Raw genomic sequence first — 27,816 nt, forward strand, 5'->3', positions numbered from 1 at the left:
GTGCGATGCAGTTTCTTGACCCTCATCACGGATCCTACATTTAGGGTCCTCTTCTGTTATACCCATTCTGTGTACATGTTTTTTGAAATTCCCATGGCTCGTCATTAGTCCAGTCATGAGTTTGCTCTCTTTCCTGTTCAATCCCAGGATTACAGAGCTTCTTTTAAAACATGGCTTGGGCATCATTACTTTACTATGTCTTTGTTTATGGACCTTGGTTTAATATCCTACATGCTGTTTCCTAAGCCAGTTCCATAGTTCTAATTGGATCATAGCCTTGGTGATTGTCAGGACATGTTCCGGTCCAATAAATGGAGTAGTTGCCCCCATCCTAGCCAGTCTGTTGGCTTGTTCATTGCCACAGATCCCCGAGTGGCCAGGGACCCACACTACGTTTACCCTATTGCTTCCCCCTACCTCCACCAGAGCCCTGTGACATTCTACAACGATCTTAGCTCTCGTTGCAGGAGCTGCCAATGATTTCAGGAATGCCTGGATGTCTGAATAGATGTAGATTCTACGATCCTTGTAGCACCTATGTATATTCTCCTCCACACATGCCCTAATTGCAGTAATTTCAGCTTGGAATACAGAGGCCGGTTTTCCCAGAGAGATGATGCCCTCCAGTCTTGGCTGAACCCATGCCCCAACACCTTGGTCTATTTTCGAACCATCAGTGAACCAAACGATGTCCTCCTTTACGGTGTTGAACTGTTTTTTCCCACTGCTCCCTGCTTCCAATTATTATATTGTAATGCTTGTTGAAGCAGTTGGGAGTTGCTATATAGCCAACAGGCATTTCCCCAGCCGTTCATACATTTACCTCACTCACTATGTTAGTGTGTGATTCTGGATATCCAAATGAGACCCAGTTTCTGCCAGTCTGTGTGCCCCAGGTGCTGCCTCCATCTTGACCCAAACATGTAGTGGAGGCATGTCCAGCATGGCTTCCATTCCAGCAGTTGGTGTGCTGCTAATTCTGCCTGTTATGGCTAAGCAGGCCAATGTCTGCGCCTTAGCAAGCTCCTTAGCTGCAACCCGATGTTCTACCTTCTTCCACCACACTACTGTCCCATAGGAAATCCTTGGTCTGACTACTGTGGTGTATATCCAGTGCATACCTTTGGTGCTTAGGCCCCAGTTTTTGCCACAAGTACTTTTTGCCTTGGAGCAGATACTCTTAATGTGATGGGTCCATGTTAGCTTCTGATTTAAGGTTACCCCTAGATAATTCACTATCCCCTTCACAGGTAGAGTTTCATCAAAGAGCTTAAGATTCCAACTTGAGTGTTGGATATGTCTCTTCATAAATGGCACCACAACAGTCTTCTTAGGATTAACCCTCAGATCCTGTTTAATGCACCAATTTTGCACAATGTCCAAACCTCCTTGTGCCAGTAAATTTGCCAAGTATTACTATGACAAGGTCATCAGCATATCCTTGGCAGAAGCATTGTCTGGAATTTAATTCCTCAGTGAATTTGTTCACCACTAGATTCCACAATAGAGGGGACAAAACTCCTCCTTGTGGGCAGCCTCTAGTGGTGTTAATTGCCATCTTTTCATTCATCGTGGTAGTCTCTACCTTCCTTCCACTAAGCATGGCTCTGGTCCACCTGCATATAGTGGTCCCCAGGTCATCCAGCTATGCTGCCCTTACCATGGAATCGAATGTCGTGTTACTGAAGGCCCCCTCGATATTCAGGAAAGTGCAGAGGGCTATTTCTTGGAAGTGAAGTGCTTTCTCCACATTCACAATGAGTTAGTGGAGAACTGTCTCACATGATTTACCTGGTTGATATGCATTCCATTGGAACTACTGACGGCCTTGGGAGAGCCAGTCCTGACAAAACTCTACCATCTGGTGAGCAAGATGTATGAAACAGGTGTAATACCCTCAGACTTCAAGAAGAATATAATAATTCCAATCCCAAAGAAAGCAGGTGTTGACAGATGTGAAAATTACCGAACTATCAGTTTAATAAGTCACAGCTGCAAAATACTAACATGAATTCTTTACAGACGAATGGAAAAACTAGTAGAAGCCAACCTCGGGGAAGATCAGTTTGGATTCCGTAGAAACACTGGAACATGCGAGGCAATACTTACCTTACGACTTATCTTAGAAGAAAGATTAAGGAAAGGCAAACCTACATTTCTAGCATTTGTAGACTTAGAGAAAGCTTTTGACAATGTTGACTGGAATACTCTCTTTCAAATTATAAAGGTGGCAGGGGTAAAATACAGGGAGCGAAAGGCTATTTACAATTTGTACAGAAACCAGATGGCAGTTATAAGAGTCGAGGGACATGAAAGGGAAGCAGTGGTTGGGAAGGGAGTAAGACAGGGTTGTAGCCTCTCCCCGATGTTGTTCAATCTGTATATTGAGCAAGCAGTAAAGGAAACAAAAGAAAAATTCGGAGTAGGTATTAAAATTCATGGAGAAGAAATAAAAACTTTGAGGTTCGCCGATGACATTGTAATTCTGTCAGAGACAGCAAAGGACTTGGAAGGGCAGTTGAATGGAATGGACAGTGTCTTGAAAGGAGGATATAAGATGAACATCAACAAAAGAAAAGCAAGGATAATGGAATGTAGTCTAATTAAGTCGGGTGATGCTGAGGGAATTAGATTAGGAAATGAGGCACTTAAAGTAGTAAAGGAGTTTTGCTATTTGGGGAGCAAAATAACTGATGATGGTCGAAGTAGAGAGGATATAAAATGTAGGCTGGCAATGGCAAGGAAAGCGTTTCTGAAGAAGAGAAATTTGTTAACATCCAGTATTGATTTAAGTGTCAGGAAGTCATTTCTGAAAGTATTTGTATGGAAGTGAAACATGGACGATAAATAGTTTGGACAAGAAGAGAATAGAAGCTTTCGAAATGTGGTGCTACAGAAGAATGCTGAAGATTAGATGGGTAGATCACATAACTAATGAGGAAGTATTGAATAGGATTGGGGAGAAGAGAAGTTTGTGGCACAACTTGACCAGAAGAAGGGATCGGTTGGTAGGACATTTTCTGAGGCATCAAGGGATCACCAATTTAGTATTGGAGGGCAGCGTGGAGGGTAAAAATCGTAGAGGGAGACCAAGAGATGAATACACTAAGCAGATTCAGAAGGATGTAGGCTGCAGTAGGTACTGGGAGATGAAAAAGCTTGCACAGGATAGAGTAGCATGGAGAGCTGCATCAAACCAGTCTCAGGACTGAAGACCACAACAACAACAACATGCATGTTGGTTTGAATGTAGAGGGGCCCTACTTAGTCTCCTCTCCCCAACATATACATTAACCAGTTTTTCCAATGAAAGAGGACAGACTGATTGGTCTCATATCCTTAGCCTTTGTATGATCAATTCTCCCTGGCTTTGGAATGAAGACAACCGTCACTGCCCTCCAAGCATTGAGAATGATTCCTACTGCTAGGCCAACCCTGAATAGCCTGCATAGGACTCTTGTGAGCTTCTCTCCTGCCTGTTGCAGGAGAGCTGGAAAAATTCCATCTGGGCCAGGTGGCTTGAACGGTTGGAATGTTACCACCACCCATTGGATTTTGTTAAAGTTTACACACTCCTTGGCTGATTCCCAGTCCTCTCTTCAATTGCCTGAGAACCATTGTCTCTCCGGGATCACATTCTGGTCTGTGTTGTCCGGCAGAGCATATTGAGGAAAGTGAGTGTTGAAGAGCAGTTCCAGTGTCTCATGTGCTCTCTTTGTATATTCCCCATCCTCCTTCCTCAACATACCTCCTGGATTGGTTGGTACTCTAGTGAGAATCTTGTGAAGTCTGGCTTGTGCAGCTGTGCTCTCCACTTCCTCACAGAATGCCTCCCAGGATGCCTTCTTTGCTTGTCTTATTGCAAGATTGTAGTTGACAAGGGCCTTATGATATTTAGCCCATTGTCCTTTATGTCTTGCAATATTAAATAGTCTCCGTACCTGATTTCTTTGCATTTCCAAGTTGTTATTCCACAAACTTATTGTTGTCAGTGTCAGCATTACAGCATATGCTCAATATGACCTTCATTGCTCTGGACACGCGTCAGAGTAATTTTTGCCAGTCCTGCTGCACACTTCACAGAATACGTGGGTCATACCGCTCCCCATTGAAGGTTCCATTAATCGACACTGGACCTACAATTCTTGTACCAAATCCCACCCCAAAGCATCATTTTTCACTACCAGAATCTTTACAGGGATCCACCCACGGGGGGAGGGTTTGCATCTAACCAGTAACAATGATTCCATGTGCTCACTTCTTCTTGCAGATAAAAATTAGCTTCATCGTTGAACATTGTATGAAGTGTGAATTCCAGTTACACTGATTCAGAGCCCATTCTACAAAATGCACCCGCCGATCAGGGTCATACCCTGAAAGATGATGTTGCAACTGTAACTTGTGTGGGTGCCATTGGCATGTGTGCAACACGTGCATGATTAAATGCTGACTGACAGTGAATCTTGCTGATAACTGACACATGTGGACTTTTCACAAATGAAGCCACGATTGCTGTTGTGTGGATTGTCCACTACAGAACCTGTTGCACAAAATTTGTCCAATAATTTGAATACTGTCATATGTAGGAACTAATGACCCTGTAGTTTAGTCCCTTTACTCTCCAAACTAACCTGTCATGTGAAATATCATTTCTCTCGGGATGCCATGCTTTGAAGTCAGCAGCAATCATTTTGGTATTTTGTCCACTGCTCATTAACACAATTTCAATATGTCCTTACTGTGTAAGTGCCATTGTGGATCACCTGCAACAATAAACAGAATTGATCATCTCCTTGCAATTTCAAACTTTAACAGGTCATACACAAATATCTTAAAACAGATTCCAATTGTGTATTACTGAGAAAGAGGCAGATCAAAACGATGTGCCACTTGACACCCTTCCCATTTGAAACGCGCAACTCAAATCCAAGATTGCAGATTTCAAGATGGCTGCTTTCAGTTTCCTGGTGATTCGTCTCCATATGAAGTCATCCAGATCTTGTTTCAGCTATCCAGATGTTGCCCCTGGGCCATGTTATAATGAAGAACATCACCACAGTCCATCATAACTGTTTGCCAATTGACACACCATGTCTTTTTCCCATTCCTTCAACTGACCCATGTTGTCAGGCCAGTCCCATTTGGCACTGTAGTCACACTGAACTCAAACAAGGCCATGTGACGTCCCTCTACCTGTGCAAGACTGGGAGAACTCTTGCAGGTCCCCACCAAGTTACTGCACGTTCCACCAGGCAGTACTAGTATATTGTCCCACCTGTACCGTGCTATCCGTACCCCTTCCCACCTCATGCTCCCGCAACCCATCATTCATTGCTGCTCTGACAGATGCAGTCACAGTCAGCTCTAGTGCCCTGAGACAGTGGCTAGATGTATGTGTGTGTGAGTTGTGGTTGTGTGATTGTGAGTGTGTTTTCTATTGTAGAAGAAAGACTTTGTCTGAAAGCATTAGTATTTTAGTAGTAATATTTTAGTAGTATAGAAATGGAATGAGCACATTAGGATGATAGTAGGGAGATGAATGATCGACTAAATTTGTTACTGGTAGGCTTGATCAACATGGGAATATTATGGAGTTGCTTTGTGAACTCAAATGAGAATCTTTGGAGGGAGAATGGCATTGTTTTTGCAAAGCACTGTTGATAAAAATTAGAGAACTGACATTTGCACCTGACTGCAGAACAATTCTACTGCAATCAATATATATTTCACACAAGGACCATGAAGATAAAAGAAATTACTAGGGCTCTTGCAGAGTTATGTAGACAGTTGTTTTCCATTTCTCCATTCGCTATTGAAATATGAAAGGAAATGACTAGCAGTGATACAAGGTATCTTCCTCTGTGCACCATACAGTGGCAGACAGAGTATGTATGTAGATATAGATGTAATGACATGATGGGCTATGGAATCATTAGAAATCGGGAGATGGATAGGAGAGAGTTCATGAAATGTACAGAGACTTATTATTTTTCTTCCCAGATTTTAAATGAAACTAACATCAACTAAGATGTTATATGTTAACATGCCTCATTGTAAACTGATGTATGTAGATACAATACAGCAAAATAATAAAATGTGTCAAAAATTTTGAAAAGTTGATAGTCTTCAGAGACTATAAAATTCTGTAATAGAGTAGAGAATGAAGGTAGAGCTAGAGAAGCAACTGTACTAGGGGAAATAAACAGAACAGCAGAAATATTTCTGGAGGTCTGCGAAGATTTCTACAGGTTGCAGCAAAAGTCCTCTTCTGGAAGGAAGGTTTCACTAAAAAACAACTTGGAGACACAGAAAGATTCCACTGGAAAACATCATAACTAACGAAGGTTTATAAAACAAATACTTGACTGTGAAATATACTGAGAATTTTATGTATATTGAGATCATAATGTAGTATTGCTGAACAGCAGGCCAAAATGCAATTGAATAAAGCAAAAGAGGAAGCATCTGAGTAGTTGGGGAACTGACAAATTAAGACTGGATGAAATATTGTGGTAACTCATTGAGGCAGTAGCTTCTAAGCTAAGTAAAGGCACTGATTATTTAAGGAATTAGCATGTGAAATCTCATAAAGAATGAAATGATGAGGGCTGAAGAGGTTAGTGAAGGAAGAAGGGAAAAAAGAGGAAGGGTGGATGGAGGTTGGGTGGAGGAAGAGAAAGGGCATGGATAACTCTTGAAAGCCTGTAGGTTGTAGATGAAAGAAATAAATACAAGAATGCAAAGAATGGAACATGAAGTTACCATTATAGGTTGGATTTGAAAACAGTCAGCAACTTCCAGTATGCAAGATCAGAGACACATAATCACAAAGTGGAATATATGTGGCACTTGAAAAAAAATACTGTGTACAGACAGATTGTATATAACTTTGACAGAATAGAAATGAAGGTGTAGGTTAACAAGTGCTTATGGAAACATTGTTAAAAACAAAGTGAGGAGCAAACAAAACACACATTTACATCCAATGAAGAAGGTTTGCTACACATGTTACAGTGACACTGAGGTGGAAGAAATTGGATATTAGTGTTGTTTCCAGAATGTTGTTATGTTGTTGCTCGAGTATCACAGAACACTGAATGATCTCGGTTCAGTCTTGCCCGCAAGAACATTTAAGATAACTAGCATAAACTATTAATATTAATGAGATGTAAAAGAACTTTAATATTATTTTATTTGTCAATCAAAATGTATAAAGAATTCATTTCATAAAAAATGTTAACCACCACACTGTCAAAGAAGGTTTGAACAGATAAAGTTGAGAACTATCAGGTGATCAGCCATATATTTGCAGCATGTAAGTTGCTGACTAAAGTAATACACAGTAAGAAGGAAAAAACCTGTCAGAACTCAATTTGACTTCAGAAAAGTGAAGGTAACAGAGAAGAAGTTCTAAAATTGCCTATGTTAATGGAAGGAAGAATGCAGAAGTCCAAAATAAAATAAAAGAACCCTTGTTATCTTTATTACATTTGTGGAGTTACAGATCACCTTAAACAAGGTAATGAAAAATTAAACAAATAGAAGTATGAGACTGAAGTGCAGACAAGTAACATATTATATCTACAAAGACAAAATTGGAGTAATAAAAGGGGGAAGATCAAATAAAAAAATCTATGTGTATAAGGTAGCCTAGAAGCTTATTATCAATTACTGGCAGATCCTAAATTTACAGAAGATGGGAAAAACCAATAATTTGAAACATATCACCAACAGAAATTTAGTTTTCATTTTAGTAGATTCTTGTTTTTAACAGTGAGAGGGAGATTGCCAAAATATAGTTTCCATTTTCATTTAACTATATCAACAAACATGTGCCAGTATTATGAACTGGTAGTTATATATCCTTTGGGCAGGCAAGACTCGATGCAAATGCACACAATTGTAAATTGTACTGTGCCCCAATACAGTGTAGTGATTCAACTGCATTTGCCACTTATTGGTAAAGAATATAGCCATTTTGGCAGTAAATTAATTCATTAATCTTTTAAAAATATTTTTCAATTTATTTACATTTTATGGAAACTAAACTCCATTATTGGCTGTACTTTTCATATGATTGATTTTTCACTCTTTCTCATATCTTTGAACCTTCCTAGATATGTTAAATAAGTGTCGCGTCCCAAGCGTGGGTATTGCGAGGGATTGAGCGACACAGTTTGTAAAAGGGATTTAGCTGGTTGACCTTAGTGAGAAGGAGACTTTTTGATCTGGCTAAGATGTAGAAATCCCTGGTGTGAAGGTACAAGGCTAGGAAGCGGGTAGAATTGAAGTCTTGATAACTTTAACAAATTGCAGTTTATTCTGAATGAATACAGCTCACCCTAACTGCGCGGTGATTGCATTCACAGGAAGGCCAAGTCTAACACAGAGACGGTGACTGACTCCACCGTTCCGACTGCCTACTAGAAGCTCTGCAATATTTCCTAGCACACTACGTTAGAGTCCCGCGGCTACGCCCTAACGCTCTCCAGCGACCATCTCCGGCTGCCTGCCTACAGCCCGTTCCTCAGCCCAAGTCGGTTGCTGCTATCACTCTCTAACTACTCGACCCGACCAGACAAGACCCGACCAGCCCCCAGAGCCGCGTGCTCTCGGGTTTTGTTAGCGTTTCCCCTTCGACCCCGCCAGCGCTTGGCATGACGTAGCGTCGAAGGCAACTTGTCCTTATTTGGTATCGTTAAAACATTGTTGTTGCTATTGTTCTTCAGAGGCTGAGTGGAGGGATAGAGGCACCTCTCTATATGGTCACGCACTGCGTACTGAGCCCTTCATTGGCTCCTTATGACGTAGCGCTGTCCCCACCAAGGGCCCTCTTTCTTTCTCTCTCCACTCCCAGACCTCTCTCTCTAGCCAGGAATGCTTTCTGTTTATACTCCTTAATTGATTGCTTATCATGAGTCCCTACACAGACCTTTGTTTGTATCTGCTGGCTGTTTGCTTTCGTATCAAGCACCGCTGCGTAACAGTTTGAGTGCCGCCTCGGCTGACCCCTCGGCCACGCCTGGCGTCCAGCGCTACAACTTGAACTTCTTCCTATGTTCTATCCTCAAGGTACTGCAATTAGACTTGGCTTGTTCCTGCGGTTACAACACCTCCCCCGCCAGGGAAATTGGCGTTACTCCTCAGAGTAGCGTCAATTGTGATTGTCTCATTTTATTTGCTTACATTTTCTTTTGTTACATCAACACTTCATATGTTTCCTTTTTCTTTCATATACATTCGGTACACGTAATTCCATTAAGTTCTTTGTTAGTCACAATTATTTTATACATACATTTATCAAGATACATTTTTTTTCCAAATCATTGATACTTTTACAATCAAGGTACATTTTTAAAAGCATTGATACAAAATACCATTTTCATTCAACATTGGTAGTTACAAGTACGTACAGTTTCATAAAACATGGACAAAACACTAAAATTGATTACACCTTTTCATAAGACACTTCTAATATATTTTATCTTTTGATTTTACTTAACGCCTGTTTCTGAACAGAACTGACTCTTCTTGGTTTCTCCCACCTCTTTCATATATTACTACATCTTCAGTTTCTTTATTAGCTTCTCTTCTACTTAAGCTAGTCTCTGGGTATTGATTTACTGTGGTGTTTCTTATACATACTTTACCACAACAGTTATTATCGTCAAAGTACTTCCATAAACTTTTGAAGCATTCTTTACAGCATCTACAATTTTTACAACAACATGTTATTACAATAAAGATGACTATCGCTATAGCTACGTATGTAGTTATTGAGTAATGTGTAAAATATCTGGAATATTTTAGTTCTTCCTCCTGCCTTTCTGCCATTCGCTGGACATCATCCAGTCTTTTCCCAGCGACTTTCAAATCGTCTAATTGTGTTACTACCTGCTCCAGTGGTAAATCTAACGTTAGCATTGAGACATTTTTCTTTTCTTCGTTTACAACACAACAGTCAAATTCTAAATTAATTTGAGGTATTATATCTTTCTTTGTTACGTTACTATGAATTCCTCTATCTGTTTGTATGAACACTCTCGTTCCATACCCTTTACATTTACTATAAAAACTTATCTTTCCTACTCCTTTCATTAACAAGTCCTTCGGGGGTTCCTTTCCACATAATACTGTCAGTCCTTCTTCCTTAGGAGCTACATATAGCCATTCGTTACTGTTTGGATGGGTCCAAAGGCTCTGATTCAGTGCGACTATTTTTCGCACACGATCTTCCGGAATTTCTCTTACCGGTTGTAACAATTTGGCTTCGCATTCCTCATGGTCGACTGTCGATAGCAATGCGAATGACTGTCTGCACAGTCTTCTATTCTTACTCAGTTCTTTACATTTTAGATCATCAGCAGAAAGTTTCGCGTACTGCCTTTTAGATTCATCTATCAGTAGAAATTCTTTCTCTGGCTGTATGTATATGTACTTTCCTTTCATATCTGGGATCTCCTTTGATAATGGGAGAACTCTATACAGATTATAATTATTATTATCTATTAAAGGAATATTAATTACGTACCCTAGTATGCTACCGGAAATGAAAACATCTAAATCAATTATTCTTAACAAGAGGTAGCCTGACGACTCCGCGAGAGGAACAGGAAACTTCACGTCCTTTAATTCGTTTCGTATTAAACTTAGATACTTCACAATTTGCACTGGATTTATGATGTGAGGCTGCAGTATTCCCTTTTGAGCATTTACAATGGCCTTTATCGTCTGCTCGTATTCCTCTTCGATTTGGCCAAACACTGCCGCTAATTGTAATACTTGTTCCATTACAGTGGCAAAAGATGCTACTCGTTTGAAACCCATATCTGTTTCCTTCACGTATTCCTTCATGAACCTTTCTAGTCTCTGTGCATGCCTGTCCTTAGAATGTGTTCATTTGATTCTAGTGTATATACTGTTCTGTTTACTCCTGCTAATGTGGCCCTTACAACTGCCACCTGTTCCTTAGTTAACCTCAGAAACCCTTCAGAGTTCCTCTCCATAGCGTCTATTCTTTCTTTATAGTACGCTGCGTCCGCTTCGTCCAATGTTCCGAACAGTATCTTACTTACCTGTCCGACGAAGTTGAATACTCCTCTCTTTCTTCTGTTTTCGTGTTTTGTGAGCTGCTGTACGAGTTGCTGCAGACCTGCAATCTTTTCCACATGATGTGTAACTTGCTGATCCAGTACTCTACATTCTATTAATCCTACATTTAATTGTTTCAATGTGTCACGGCACCTCTGTACCGCTGCCCTACCGTACCTCTCTGCTTTCTGAAATCTTTCTGTTATTACATCTAAGTTAACATATGTGACTATTCTCCATGTGGTACTGTATGTTTCTATTTGTCCTACGTTATCGTAATATAGTCCTGATGAACTTGGTATTGAGGTCACTTTGAAATCGTTCGTTTCGTATCCTGATGCAACGAAGCTGTATGTTGTTATCACTATGATGAGTTGCACAACTTGCCACTTGAGTGCCATACCTGAAATTTAAAAGAACTGTTTCAGCCTGTTGGCATGTACTTTTGTTTCCTTATTTCTCTTAACTCTTATAACTACGTTAGGACCTTCCACTTTTAACGCTTCAAATGGACCTCTCCATTGCGAATCTAGTTTCCGAGATCTACCACGTCTCACTGATTCGTCGTGTAATAACACCTTGTCCCCTACATTGAATTCTTTTGGGTTCTGTTTCAGATCATACTGTCCTTTACTGATTACCTTATTCCTTATAATAGAATCCCTAGCCACTCTGTGGGCTTCCTGCATTCTTGCTCTTAGCTTATTGACATACGAATCATAATCGTAACTTACCTGCGGTGTTTCTTGCTGCAGTACTCCTGGTATGTTAACCTTCCTTCCGTAAATTAACTCGAATGGTGTATAACCTGTGCTGCTGTGTGGTGTAGTGTTGAACACAAAAATTGCATACGGCACCCATTTGTCCCATGAACTTTGATCTCCTGTTACAAAGTGTCCGAGATATTCTACAATTGTTCTATGACTCCTTTCTAGAGCACCATTTGACTCTGGGTGGTATGCTGTGGTATTTATACGTTTTACCTTCAACAATTTACATACACTTTTAAACACGTCACTCAGAAAATTCAATCCTTGATCTGTTAACAAAACTGATGGAGTCCCATATCTTAGTACTATATTTTCTACAAATTCTTCCGCTACTGTTTCAGCGTCTTGCTTGTCAATCGGGACTGCTACTGTGAATTTACTCAGATCGTCTTGGAATGTTAGCATGTACCTTTTCCCTGTACTAGATACATCTAGTGGACCCACTATATCCATTGCACATTTTGCAAATACTGTTTCAGCTGTGTCTGTAATTTCTAAGGGCATCCTTGTTTTCATTTGTGTGTTTTTGTTCTTTTGACATGATGGACACTTCCTAATATAATTTTCAATGTCCCACTTCATTCCGCGCCACTGCTTGTACGCTTTTATCCTTTCGAATGTCCTATGCATTCCTTGGTGCCCTCCCAAGGAATTATCGTGCATCTCTTTTAATATACTCTCCTTTTCTTCGGGGCTAATTTCCTCACTACTATTTGTTTCCTGGTCTATCTCACCTGACACTTGCGCTTGCCGCACATTTACGGAACTCTGTTCCGCCTTTGCCTGTGCTACGGAGGTTCTTTCTGCCTCCACATTTCGCTTTGAACCTATCTCGTCCTTTCCTTCATGCCTTATCCGGCTTAACGCGTCCGCATTACTGTTTAGCCTTCCTGGCTTATATACTACCTCGTAGTCGTACTCTTCGAGCTTCAGTCTCCACTTCAGGAGCCTCGAACTCGGATCCTTCACACTAAATGTCCATGTTAGTGGCTTATGGTCCGTCACCACTGTGAATTTTCGCCCATACACGTATGATCTAAACCTTTACCGCGTACACTATAGCCAACAACTCTTTTTCCGTTGTACTATAGTTCAGTTCTGCTGTGTTCAGTGCTCTGGATGCATATTCAATCGGCAAGTCTTCGCCAATCTTTTTCCCTTGCGATAACACTGCGCCCAACGCTGCGTTACTCGCATCCGTTGTGATTATAAACGGTTTCGTAAAGTCAGGGTACTGAAGTAACGGAGGATTCACTAATTTCTCTTTCAGTCCCTCGAACGCATTGTTCTGTCGTTCTCCCCATTGGTACTCTACTCCTTTCTTTAAGAGCTCATGGAGGGGTTTCGCAATTTTGCTGAAATTTGCAATGAAACGTCGATAGTACCCTATCAATCCTAGAAACCCTTTTAGTTCTTTTGTTGTTCTCGGCTGTGGGAAGAAGTTCACCTTCTCCACCTTTGCCATATCCGGTGATATTCCCTTGTCCGTGATACAATGACCTAGGAAGATTACCTCCTTCCTCAGAAATTCACACTTGTCTGGTTGCAACTTCAAATTGTGCTCTCGCAACCTGTCAAATATTTCCCGGAGTTTCTCGTTATGCTCCTGCAGGTTTTTCCCATAACATACTATGTCGTCCAAGTAGACAAAACATTTCACACCTTGTAAACCTGCCAATACTGTGTTCATCAGTCTCTGGAAACATCCTGGGGCTCCCTTCAGTCCCATCGGCATTCTTTTGTATTCGTAATGTTGATAGTTTGAACTGAATGCCGTTTTCTCTCTGTCCTTCTCGTCCGTCAATATTTGATGGTACCCGCTTGCGAGGTCAAGCGTCAAGAAGTACTTGGCTTGCCCTAATTGATCCAGGATATCGGAGATATTTGGTAGTGGAAATGCATCGCCTACCGTGATGTCATTTAATTGTCGGTAGTCCACTACGATTCTCCATTTCTGCTTGCCACTGGCATCTAACTTCTTGGGAACTAGCAGTAACGGTGCGTTCCATGCGCTCTTGCTTTCGACAATTATGTCATCCTTCAGCATCTGCTCTATTTGCTCTTTTAGCACTTCCTTTTGCGCTTCAGGGATCCTGTACGGTCTAGCGTTCACTACCTTCCCCGCGTGTTCCGGCGCAATCGGTATTCTATGTTTCACTGCAGAAGTATAGGACAGTTTGTCCCCTGGTAGATGAAATACATCTCCGTACTCCGTGCAGACCTCTGCTAGAGCACTCTTTTCTTCGACTTTCAAATGATCCGTTCTGAGTTGCCTTCGCAACACACTAGCACGACTTTCCGTCTTACCTACTGCATCAGTGCTACATTTTACTTCGCGTACTTTCGCTATTCTTTCTAATTCTTCCGTTATTAATCTGACGTTACCTAGTCGAACTCTGTCCTCTGACACGTTCAATGCACTTACTATGCATTTCCCGTTTCGCACTTTTACTAAAGACTCAGGTACATGCACCCCTTGTGCAATCTCCTGCCTCGGTATGACCATTTCTCTTTCGATTCCCCGTGATACCTTTCCGTCCACTTTCAACAACATTATTCTTTCTTCCCGGGGCCCTATCTCGCTGCCTATTTCTGAATCTGCTTCTATCTCTTGTCCCTTTGGTTCTTCCTCTACTACTAAGGGTATATCTCGCCCTTTTAGCCGTATTACTTTACCTGCATAATCCAGCTTGACTCTATGCTCTGTTAAGAAATTTCTTCCTATCAGTCCGTCGTACGGAATGTCTACACCTCTACCGTACACGTGAAATTTCTGTCTCACATTTTCAGATCCGTCTATACTTAAGTTTATTTGTACCGTGCCTATTGTGCTAACGGCTTCACTCGTTACACCTTTTAACCGAAGCCTTTCTGCTTCATTGATTCCAAGCATACTCTTTACTGGAATACTCGTCCTCTTTAGCAAACACAATTGTGCTCCTGTGTCTATTAGTCACTTCAAATACTTCTTTAACTCTACGTAGTACAACATTACCACGTCGTTTTCTGTTGCACAGTCGATTACCCTCACTGTGGGTCTACCTATCGCAACAAGGCCCGACTGTGCCGCCTTGCCTGTTTTACTCGATACTGGCACCCTGCCTTTTCTCCAGGCGTGCCAGGTCCCTTCGTGGCAATCTTTCACGTAGTGGCCCTGCCGCTTACACTTAAAACACGCAACATCTTTTACTCTCGTGCACGGAACTCCGCAGTTCCCTGGTAAATTACACTGTGGACATCTCCACTCTCGTAACCCTCCATCGGTTTCTTTATGATTTCCTCTGAATTCCCTTACATCTATCGGGTGAACCTTTCTTAACCGCACCCGGCATTCCATGTCTGTGTGTCCCGGCTTGTCACACCCATAGCAAAAGTTTGTAAACTCTGCCCATCATTGCCCGTACTCTATGCTCTGGCCTGTTTTTTCTACACCTGCTTCCTACGTGGCCTCTCAACCCACAATTGAAACATCTCAACTCTTTAACTTCTCTCGCGTTTTTCACCGCTTCCTTATTTCAGGTGTACGTTACCCTAAGGGCTAGTCCCCGCTCTTTCATGGACAATATCGCACTCTCTTCCTGCAGTGCCAACTCCACTGCTGCTGCCAACGTAATTTCATCGCTTCTGCTTCTCACTATTGTTTGTATTCTATCATTACTTAAACCCTGTATAAAGCACGCTCTTCCTAAGGAATCAACTAGTTCTATCGCACCCTTCAAGTTTTCTCTGGCCATAACTCTGTTTACTTCTTCACGAAAATCTCTCTGCATTTCATCTATTCGGCTTGCCCACATTGCTATTGGTTCCCCTTGTCCCTGTCTTGCTTGGAAAATCTTACATGCATAGTAGTCTATGGTACGCTTACTCGCATAGTTTTCTTCTAAAACGCGTTTCACCTCTTGCCACATACCTGTGCGTTCACACACCTGCAATCTCGACCTGGCCTCACCAGTTATCTTTGCTTTAACGAACTTAATAACGTTTCGTGTTCCTCTGGCTTTACTAATTCAAATGCCGCATCTACATTTTCGATAAATTCCCTTAAATCCTTCTTATTTCCTTCGAACACTTTCGAAACAATACATAGGGCTTCCTTCACTGACATCTTACCATTAGTGGAGGATGACGCAACTTCATTAGTTTGGGGCATCTTAACTACATTAACACTTTACACAACAAAGATACAATATTCTTAAGACAATTTTACAAGTACCGCTTCTCTTGTGGTGCGCCGTCTGCTCTGTTGATCCGCGTCGTCCCACGCTGTTCCGCGCTGCTCCGCGCTGTCTCTGCGCCCGCGCTGTCCCGTGGTGCTGCGATGCGCCGGCCGCCGCTCTGCTGGGCTGTGCTGACCCTGTCGCTCTCCTCGGCTGCCGCTGCTATGGCTGCTGCCGCTACTGCTGCTGCTCGGCCCGGACCTTTGGACTCGAACGCTGGCTGCTTAGGCACCTCTGTGCCTCGTCGCTCCGCGTCGCGCTGCCGCTGTCCTGCGTTGCCCTGCACCCGCGAGGACTACCTTTCTGGACTCTGACGTACTGGTGCTACTAATGCTGAAAGTTGCGAGCCGCCACAACTTCCTGCCAATTGCCACAGTCGCTGTAGCAAAACCTAATGGCTCCTACCTCCTATTTGCCTATGCGCCTTTGTGATAACCCCACACCTGGCACCAAAATTTTTTATTTATGTCGCGTCCCAAGCGTGGGTATTGCGAGGGATTGAGCGACACGGCTCGTAAAAGGGATTTAGCCGGTTGACCTTAGTGAGAAGGAGACTTTTTGATCTGGCTAAGATGTAGAAATCCCTGGTGTGAAGGTACAAGGCTAGGAAGCGGGTAGAATTGAAGTCTTGATAACTTTAACAAATTGCAGTTTATTCTGAATGAATACAGCTCACCCTAACTGCGCGGTGATTGCATTCACAGGAAGGCCAAGTCTAACACAGAGACGGTGACTGACTCCACCGTTCCGACTGCCTACTAGAAGCTCTGCAATATTTCCTAGCACACTACGTTAGAGTCCCGCGGCTACGCCCTAACGCTCTCCAGCGACCATCTCCGGCTGCCTGCCTACAGCCCGTTCCTCAGCCCAAGTCGGTTGCTGCTATCACTCTCTAACTACTCGACCCGACCAGACAAGACCCGACCAGCCCCCAGAGCCGCGTGCTCTCGGGTTTTGTTAGCGTTTCCCCTTCGACCCCGCCAGCGCTTGGCATGACGTAGCGTCGAAGGCAACTTGTCCTTATTTGGTATCGTTAAAACATTGTTGTTGCTATTGTTCTTCAGAGGCTGAGTGGAGGGATAGAGGCACCTCTCTATATGGTCACGCACTGCGTACTGAGCCCTTCATTGGCTCCTTATGACGTAGCGCTGTCCCCACCAATGGCCCTCTTTCTTTCTCTCTCCACTCCCAGACCTCTCTCTCTAGCGAGGAATGTTTTCTGTTTATATTCCTTAATTGATTGCTTATCATGAGTCCCTACACAGACCTTTGTTTGTATCTGCTGGCTGTTTACTTTCTTATCAAGCACCGCTGCGTAACAGTTTGAGTGCCGCCTCGGCTGACCCTTCGGCCACGCCTAGCGTCCAGCGCTACAACTTGAACTTCTTCCTATGTACTATCCTCAAGGTACTGCAATTAGACTTGGCTTGTTCCTGCAGTTACAACATAAGGCACAGAGACAGTGACAGCAAAGTCCTCAAGAGGAATAAAAGGCCAAGGGGAGAAGATACCAGTACCAAGGGTGACAGTCAAATGCCCTTCTGACATAAATTAATAGAGACTTCCAAAAATATTGAATCCAATGGACATGATGTTTTATACCTGATTAGAAAACCAGTAAAGTCAAAATAGAGAGCCAGTAGCCAGTGAGTCTCTGTGCACCAGAGATAGTACATTGTAGACAACAGAAATATCCGTTGATATGCATATTCAGGAAAGAGTAGCAACAGCCATCAGAGCTTCATGCAGTATCCCAAACTTAATCAATGTATCAACAAGCACAGCAATGATACTATTCGAAGTGACAGTGGTGCCAGTCATAAAGTATGGTATAGAGACCATATGAGAAAAACTAAGATTGGTGATATGAAAAGAATAGAACAAAGCAAGACAATTTCTGTGAAATGGATACTAGGAATGGTGTAAATAGTGCCATCCCAACTTTACTTACAAATTCCTGAAAGAGATTTATTTCATAGAGGACATCAGACGACAACACTGTCTATCTTACACAGAACCATGTAAGGAGCTGATTAATGTCATGCACATGAAGGAGGAAGAGATAGAACTAGAGTTCTACAACATACCAACTAAGCTGGATGTCAGCTGGAGCAGAGAATGTAAGGACTAGAGGCATGTATCAACAAGGCTCTCAGTAAATGGGTTACATCGTAAAATATGTACATTTGGCAAAGTCCATGGATCAAATGAAGAATGTAAATGTCTGGTATGCTGATAAGGACATAAGAAATACCACATTATAATGTGGCATGGCCTTTGCTTCTCATCCCATCCAGTAAATCTCCAATGACCTGGGGTTCTGGGTGACTCTTTTGTAACTCATCCGATTTCCTAAACCTTACCAGTCCTTTTCTTTCATCCCTCTTCCTTTCCCATCAGCCCTTTTCCTAGAAAGAGACACCACTGGCTCTGAAGCTCATGCATTTCCACATCTTTTAAGTGTTTCCTTTCGCCACTGCTTGATGAATAGACTTTTTTTTTATGTAGCCATGTTATATTTTTGGACACTGTTTATTTTTGTTGACACATATTACAGTATGTGTGAAGAGAACAAAAACTATAACAGACTATATGGAAGACTAAAATTTATGTAAACTTGTATATTAATACTCAGTCTGAGTGTACTTTTCTCATTAAGAGTAGAGATGGAGTAAATGAAAGCTTCAGGCAAATTTGCTGTTGTATGAACGCACCAGTGCAACAATGGATAATCCTCTGACATATTGTGTGAACCGAGTGTAAACAATAGCCTGATATTAGCAATGTAGGGAAAGACAGATTGCTACTTGCTGTAAAGAAGACACATTAAGTTGCAGACGGGCACAATTAAAAGACACTTACATAAAGCTTTCAGACACAGCCTTCATTAGCAAAAGAGAAATACACACAAGCAAGCACACCTCATGCACACATGACCACTAACTCCAGCATCCAGCCCAAGTTGCTGTAGTTGGTGGTCATGTGTCCATGAGGTAAGGTGTACTTGCTTGTGTGTATGAATGGTGCGGGTTTCTCTGTTACTGATGAATGACAAGCCCAAAAGCTTTATGTAAGTGTCTTTTAACTGTGCCTATCTACAACTTAATGTGTCTTCTGTACTGTAAGTCACAATCTTTCTTCTCCTACAGTGTAGATATTCCTAACTGGAGTTTCCATTGTTCAACATTCTAATATTCAGTTTTTGTCTTATGGAGGTGTGAAACTCACTGAATGAAATTCATAGCTAAATTCAGTGCAGAGAAGTGTATTGGTTATAACAGCAAGTGTATGAACAGACTTCAGAAGTCTGCAAATGTGTGACATCATTAACTGTTGCTCCTTGTCTCAGTTATATGCATCACATTAAGACTCCAGAGAATATGCCCACCTGCTTAGCTGAGTGGTGACGTGCTTGCCTATCATGCAGCAGGCCTGGGTTCGATTCCCAGGTGGGTTGGAGATTTTCTCCGCATGTGGACTAAGTATTGTGTTTGTCATCATCATCATCATCATCATCATCATCATCGATGTGCAAATCACCCAATGTGGCGGCTGAACTTCCCCGGGAAGGGGGGGGGGGGGTGCTCCTGCCCAACAATGCCATATGATGATTTCATTTTTTTCCTGAGACTATAGCAGCCACAGATGACACCATGACAGGATGCCTCAGAATGTATATTGACAACATTCAATAACTATGAACACTAATTGTGCCTCAGCAAAACACATTGTATCTAATATGCTCCATTGTTACAAAGTGTCTAAAAGATGGACACTGTTCACAACTGTGGGGAAACAGCCAAGTGGCTGACCCTTTAGTGTCTTGCATGCATGAAGAATAAATGATGGTGTCTGTGTCTACTATGTTCTCTGGGGTCACAGTAATGCATCTAACAGACAGCAAGCCCTTAACGTACTAAATGTAACTGTGATGCCTTCCTTGCAAGAATTATCTTTGAGGATAAAACCTAGACCCACCACCACCTAAGAGAAATATAGAGAGAAGGCAGTGAGTGACTCATTGCTCTTCATCGAAAAAGGAAAAAGAAAGAAAGAAAAGTCCAGCAGTCAATATTATGTTTTAGTACAAAAATGTATTATCCTGGATTACTACAAGCTGTGAGTAACTGTTGGCACCAGTGTATATTACTCAGACCTTGTCGAAATCCCGTTTGGCTGCAACAAAATTAAAATGATGTTCATTACCGCCCTTAGATGTTTGGTTGTAACATAACAAGGCATAACTCATAACAGCCCATTCAAACTCGTGACAATCGTAGATTAGAAGTGTGAGTGTCTTTTACATCAGCTGTACTGCAGAGACACTGCATCAAATGTTATTCATATGCCTTAGCCATTCATAAGTATCAATGGGCAACAAGAAACTTTATTCTTATGAAGAGGTAGGCTATGTGATGCATCAGTGAGTGTACAGACTCCCAAACAAACTATTTTCTGTGGTAATTTAGGCACATTGTGAATGCTTCTGGACTTGCAACAAATGTAGGATAGATTTCTGACATAGTAGTTAAACTTTGTACCATCTGTGCACAGTAAATAATATTTAAAAATATTTACAGTTTTCATTTTCTTTCCAGCATAAATTTCAAAGAGTATTAAACTACAGTTTAATAAACTGTGTTGCCTCAAATTATGTTGTCTTTTAAAAAGCATGTGTGTATAAAATTATTCTTACAGTGCTTATGAAATTATTAAATTAATTTAAAAACAAATTATAAGCACACTGTCTTTTTACAGAAAAGAACTAAATAATAAAACTGAGTTGTTACAGGAAAATACAGTTCTCATACTGCTTCTGAGGATGCTGGCTCTGGGCCTCAGTGCTTGGGTGATGATAGATTCACAGGTAAGATACAAAAAAATTATTGATAGTTTTCTAAGCATACTCTGATAGGCATCCTGCCTATAAATTTGCATTTACGCAGATATTACCATGCTGTAATTTCTTGACCTTAGATTTGATTAAACTTCATTGCTCAACATTCCAGAGTATGTAATGACACCACCGTTTGATGCTGTTGCAATTGTGCCTTTCTTGGATTATTAGCTTACACAGAGTGGTGAATTACCTAGGGTAATCAGTTAAAAACACACTTGTTAACAAGCAAGGTGATACAGTTGGTGGGAGCAGCATTCAGATCACTGTCTGGAGACCAAAATTTAGTTTTTTTGTAGTTTCTTTAATTTAATTAAGGTAAAATGTGGGACATGGCTGTGGTGGGCACAGCCAGGGTGGCTGTGCTGGCTGGCTGGGGAAGGCGGGGCAGGACTGAAGTCCACATGATGGTGTGATGGTAGCTGGCTGCATATGTGTATCATTGGCCATGGGCGTGGGCTCTGCCTGAGTTGGGCAGTACTGGTCAAGATGTAAGCTGGCCTGACTCAGTCTATTGATGTCTTAGCTGGCTTGTCATTGCACTTGTTTTTGACATGGTGTGGCCCCACGTAGGTCAGCGGAAGTGGTGGCTGTACCCACCAGTGTGTAACATGATGTGTGTACAGTGCTGTATAGATCAAGGTGTATGAATATATTGCTGGTGCCATGTCACAACAGTGCATGTGGTCGGAGGTGGGCCATATGGGTGACTGACATTCTGCCAATGGTGGGACTGAGGCGTTGCAGGTCAGTGGTACCGTACCTCCTCCATAAAACCACCAGGAATACCAAGGGATTGTCCATAAACAAGTTCAGCAGGTGAAGTGCCAATCTCTTCTTTTGGTGTTACTCGCAGACCCCGCATTACCACTGGGAGTGTTTCCATCCAGGTGGTGTCGTGACGAGTTAGGGAGGCTTCCAGTGTTTGCTGGCTCTGCTTGGCCAAACTGTTAGATGCTGGGTGGTAGCTGGTAGTTCTGTGTAACTGCACTTCACACAGTCAGGTTAGGTGTGAAATGCACACAGTCAAAGTGGCAGCCGTGGTCCATTGTGGCATGACTGGGGCAGGCAAAGCGTGCCACCCAGGTGGCGATGAAGGCATTGACGATGGTCTCTGTTGTAGTGTATGCTATGGATGTTGTCTCCAGCCAGAATGTGAAGTGGTCCACCATTGTCAGCAAGTAACAGACATGTGCAAAGTGGTGTTTCGTGTTGGGAAAGGCGCCAACAGATGCATGGGTGTGCTACCCAACTTTGGCATGCTGGCATACAGTGCAGGAGCGTATCCATTGACAGTAGTCTCTCTATAATGCTAACCAGATGAAATGCATGGCCTCGAGTGACACAGTGGTGTTGCTCCCAGGGTGTGACAGTCCTAGCATGTGGTCAAAAGCATTGTGCTGGAAGTTCTCTGGGAGAAATGGGCGGTTGTGCCTGTTGAAACGTCACAGCAAATCTTGTGGGCGGAGCTAGGAATGGGCACTAGCTTGAGTTGTAGGCCAGTGGAGGTGTTGTGGCAGAGGCTGTCCAGTTGTCATTCTCAATGTTCACATGAGGAGAGAGAGAATGGCACAAGTGCAGGGCAGTCAGTCAGCAAGTTATATTGTCAGTTCTGGAAATATAATGGATGTCTGGAGAACTGCAACATGAGTACCAACTATTGGAATTGGTGTGGTGTACACTTGGTATTGTTGTTCTGAAAAGGGTGATTAGGAACCTCTGGCCAGTTAAATCACAAAAGGATGGGCTTTTGTTGGTGGGCGGAAGTATTTCACTGTCTTTTATACTGCAAGAAACTCACAGACATAAGGACTCCAAGTAGGTTGCGACTGCGATAGCTTCTGAAGAAGAAACCAAACAACTGACAGCTACTGCCGATGCATTGTTGAAGCAATGTGCCTATAGTGGCAAGACTGGCACCCAGAACAGCGACCAGTTCAGCATCAGGCGAGTGAGCAGGGAAGCTTCTGCAAGGCTCCATTTGTACACAATAAAGCTTCTCTCCACTGCTTCCATTCAGGTAAGAGGGGTCTTTCATTTTGATGTGGGGCCTTTTACAGCAGCAGTCGGAGGTTCCAGCACTTTCGTGGCATTGGGTAGATGGCCCTGATAAAAATTTATCATGCCAAGGTAATGGCGTAAGTCTTTGTGTGTGTGGGTGTAGTAGCATGTTCAAGATCACCCATACCTTGTCCTGCAGTGGTGTGAAGCTAGGGGTGAATAAATGCCCAAGACACTCAGTTTCCGTGACCCCAAAGTACACTTTGATGGGGTAACGACAATGCCTTGCTCAGGCACCAAAAAGATAGTCATTAGGTGGTGGCTGTAGAGTTTGGACATTTTTTAAATGAACAGGACATCATTGAAATGTGCAAAATACTATGGCAAGCCTGGCAAGATACCATCCAGGATATCTATGAGATCATTGTAGCATATCAGAGGCTGAACGTCATATACAAGCTCTCAAAAAGCTTAAATGATTGCCATTTTTTGAATGTCTTCAGGTGCCACAGGATTCTGCATGAATGCCTTCATGCAGTCAGCTTTTCTATATATAACTGAGCCCATCAGGTTGCCAAATATAATTGAGCCCACCAAGGTGTGGCTAAAATCCTGCAGTATGGTACCAGATATCGGTTCAGCAACATTCATGCATTTAAAGCATGCTAGCCCCCACATTATCACCATGAATTGTCTTTCTTGGGTAGTGCAAGGCAGAGGACCATGAGCTACTTGATGTTGAACAATGCCCTTTTGCAGCATGGCCTTGAACCCAGCCTTTGCTACAGCGAGTCACCCAGGTGCGAGTCAACATGGACAGCACAAGGTGGGTGGGCCAGATGTAGTCACGATGTGGTGGATCGTTGAATGTTTGACAACCCTCGGTGCACTAGGCAGGCGATTGAGCTCTGGAAATTTGTCCAGTATGTCTGCGTATGGTCTGTCGGACTTCACTGGTTTAACACTGAAGAAAGCATCTGTACATCACTGTCCTGCTTTCTTCAAACTATTTGTTGAATTGATCAGCTGGGCATTCACAATATAGGCTAGTAACTTGTAGTGGCCAGGAAATCCGCACCCAGTTTTGGCTTGTTGATGTCAATCACAGTGGACATCCATGCTAATGTGTGGAGCAGTCTGGGGTCCAAATTTCACTGATGTGTGCTGTACATTTTTTAGGGTGGCAATTCTACTGTAAATCCTGGATTCTCGGAAAATTTCAGAAATTTCTTAAAATCTGAGGGAATTCTGTGTTTTTAAGTTAGCATTGTAATTTAATTTTATTGAGCTTTATAAACCACTAATTTTAAAATATCTAATATTTCGAAGTGTGCTACTTATATGAATATTGGCCCTAATCTTGGTACGACTCCTTTTCTTGTCAGTATTTTAACCAAACATCAAAGGGCATTTTTGGCAGTGTCGATAAAGTGACCGCACATTGTTGCGAGTGTAGTTTTGGTTCTCGTTTCAAAACGTGAGGTTGTCTGTTCATGCAACTTTATCAAGCAAGAAATATGTTTATGGATGTATTTGCATACAATTTTATATCTTATTTAAAACTTGCTGATTTAAAAATATGTGAAGTCTTAACAGCCCACCAAATTCTTTTACATGTTTCTTTTCATTTTGTTTTGTAATGACAAAATACAATTATTCTTGCTCAGAGCCACAAATGCACTGGTGGCGATCCAAGCATCATATATGTTTATGTTCTGTATACAAGTTAAACCAAAAGTTGTCTCGAATGCGTTGGCATCATACCGTAAGTATTGACCAATGTTGGCACCAATGAACAGTTGAAGGGAACAGACACCCCTTGCAACATTGTTTGAAGTGTAACAGGTCTAATGCTAAATAATGGTTTTGTTGAAGTTAATATCGTCCAGTGGTAAAATTTTATTGCCATGTTTCAGTTGTTACAAGAAAGGAGAGGTAAAAATATTGTTTTCAGTATAACTTTTACTATGTGTTTACAAGATGTTTTCACAGCCAACTTAAACAAATATGTGTTTTTAACGTATGATCTGAAGTCAACAGAAAATGCATTATGCATCTCATGTAAACTAAAATTTATGAAGCAGGTTTGTGTATATAAACATGAAACTAGGTAGATCCACATTCTCATGATGTCAACACACGTATTTAAATCTCATTCATGCTGATTTGAATTTATTTTACATTTTTTATTTTCTTTTTTATCTTTGTTTAGTGCATTATCCCAAAGTGTGTTCTCTACATGTGGTTAATTGTTTATTTTTTGAAAAAGTTTGTTGAAACTGTTGATCTTAAAGTATTGTTATTGTTCTGCATTAATGAAAGAGTCGGTAGATAGGGTTCAAAGTCATAAATTATGAGTTCTGAACCTGCATATACACTGAGCTTGGAACATGTTTTCAAAATACATTTCTAGTTGCTGCTTGTACACACCATTTCAAAATGTGTTTTGAAATATGGAAATATATATTCTTAGCAGGGTCAGTACAGATCGAAGGAAATAGTTTTTCAGGCGGTTAATTCATGTCACTGGCTCATTGCTGCACAGCACTAGCATATGTTTATATGTCGCATTGTGTGGTGTACAGAGGTGATCCATGTTATTTTTTGGTTGTTGTAGCGAGTTTTCTGAAAAAAAAAGAGTGGTCAGTGTAGAAGACTGTCAAATTATTACATACAGGCTGAGGTCTGCTTGTTGAATGTGTGAAGCAAACAGTAAAAAAACAGCACAGAAAAAGACACTCTGCAGAGAATTGCTGCTATGTGCATTCTCCTATCACATTCATAAGCAACACAAAAAGTATCGACACTTTTAAGAAAGTAATTTTTGGCGAATTATGTGGAATCATACCAGCTGAATAAAAATTTGATAATATGCATATTTAACAATGTTTTTCATTTAGTTACCATAACACAAACCTTCAGGACTTCTACCAGAGCCCCCTAATTCAAAATCAGTGGATGACATCTAAGTGAAGTTACAAAAACCAGAGCTGTCTTCCATAGTCAGCTCCTTTATCAAGTTATTACCGCTAGTTCTTCTCTAGTATGTTTTCATCCACCAACGACGAGACTTTTTACTTTGTTTGTGTGAACTTTTTTAGGGTATTAATCATTCAGCGCCAAGTATCATTGCAGTTTCCTCATCAGTAGACATATATAGCAGACAATGTGAAAATTATACTACAAACATCTTACAGGCAATGGGAATATACTACAAGAAATCATAGCCACCAGTGTGGACAGAAACCGGAAACAAAGATGGAAAACTGGACTCGCATTCGGGAGAACGATGGTTCAATCCCGCGTCCGGCCATCCTGATTTAGATTTTCCGTGATTTCCTTAAATTGCTCCAGGCAAATGCCAGGATGGTTCGTCTGAAAGGGCATGGCAGACTTCCTTCCCCATCCTTCCCTAATCCGATGACCTCGCTGTTTGGTCTCATCCCGCAAACAACCAACCAACAAAGATGGAAACATATCATGAAATGGAAAGCCACAGGAAACATGTTTTGGAAACATGTTTCGAGCACTAATATGTTTCTTGTGACAGTGCATACACAGCTTAAACATAATAATGAATAGTATGTGCGTTTGTATGTCTTACAATGGTGTAAATAGTTTGTTCCTCTTTTACAGATAAATAGTGATGCAGTGTCTAATTGCAACACATTTTATCAAGATATTTAGAAAAGTCACATAAATTTAAAGGACTGGCTTGAATGTGTAGCCAAATATCTTTAAGTAATATCAGGTGCTTTTTAGCCACATGTAGCGGAAAGCATACCCAACATGCTTTAAGTAAGAGAACATCATCTACATGTGAAGTGTTTTTTCAGCTAAAAAGTCAACTGCTATTCTGTCACCTAGTACTTCTGAACCACAGAGTTCAGTATCATTGTCTTCAGAATGTAAAGCATCTCTGTTACTTTCAAGAGCAAATTTTTCATGTGATTTGTAGAATTTGTATTAAAAAAGGATGTAACGACAGCAGAAATTCACTGGTGTGTTGATACGGTAATGACACACAAGTAACTTCGGGAAGCTGAAAAGGATGTTGTTGTAATCTCCAGAATGCGTGGAGATAGTGCTGTAGCTGACAAGATACAAATTAAGCGAGATAAAATAGGATACGTTCTTATGTTCATAATTGTGTCTTATTTTAGTCAACAGTTGCTTAGGTTGCTGATGGAAGTGAGTTATATTGTTCTTGGTTTTGATGAATTAGTGATTAAAATTGTGTTACACACACAGATGGATGTAAATACAAGATTTTGGGATGAAGATAAAAAAGAGATAACAACAAGATACCTTACTTCCTATTTTCTTGGCCATTTGAGAGCTACTGACCTTTTATCTCGTTTCATTGATATGGCAAAAGACATAACAAAGGAAAGATTCTCCAGATTTCAATGGACAGGCCAAATGTGGACTGGCTGCTTCTGAAAGAGCATAAAGAACATTCAGCAGAGTTGAAACTGCTTGGTATTGGTAGCTGTGAGCTTCATTGCATGCATAATGCTTTCAAAGATGAAATCAAGGCAACACATTGGGACATTGCATTGTTTTTGAAAGCCTTGTATAATTTGTTCAAGAATGTCCCGGCCGGGAGAACATTATGTACACAGTATTCGGGCTTCACTGTTTTTCCAAAAAAATTTTGTACTATTAGATGGCTGGAGAATTCCTCAATTGCTCAAAGAGCAATTAATATAAGACCACACATGAAGAAATTTCTCGAGGACGTGAAGAAGGGCAAGAATGAACCAAAGAGTGAAAGTTTTATGTTGGTGAGTAAGTCTATTAATGATCCATTGCTGTGTGCCAAAGTTGCTTTTTTCAA

The 27,816-nt window shown here is 41.5% G+C and overlaps 1 protein-coding gene across 1 annotated transcript in view; it reads left to right on the forward strand.

Annotated features, from left to right (window-relative positions):
• Nucleotides 1-27,816, forward strand: part of LOC124598662 (negative elongation factor B) — a 136,201-nt gene that overhangs the window by 62,222 nt on the left and 46,163 nt on the right. The window contains exon 8 of the mRNA XM_047136017.1: nucleotides 20,871-20,945. Within this exon, the coding sequence (XP_046991973.1) occupies nucleotides 20,871-20,945 (75 nt within the window). The remainder of the gene's footprint in view (nucleotides 1-20,870; nucleotides 20,946-27,816) is intronic.

This window comes from Schistocerca americana, chromosome 1 (genome assembly GCF_021461395.2).
Source record: "Schistocerca americana isolate TAMUIC-IGC-003095 chromosome 1, iqSchAmer2.1, whole genome shotgun sequence".
NCBI classification, from domain to species: domain Eukaryota; kingdom Metazoa; phylum Arthropoda; class Insecta; order Orthoptera; family Acrididae; genus Schistocerca; species Schistocerca americana.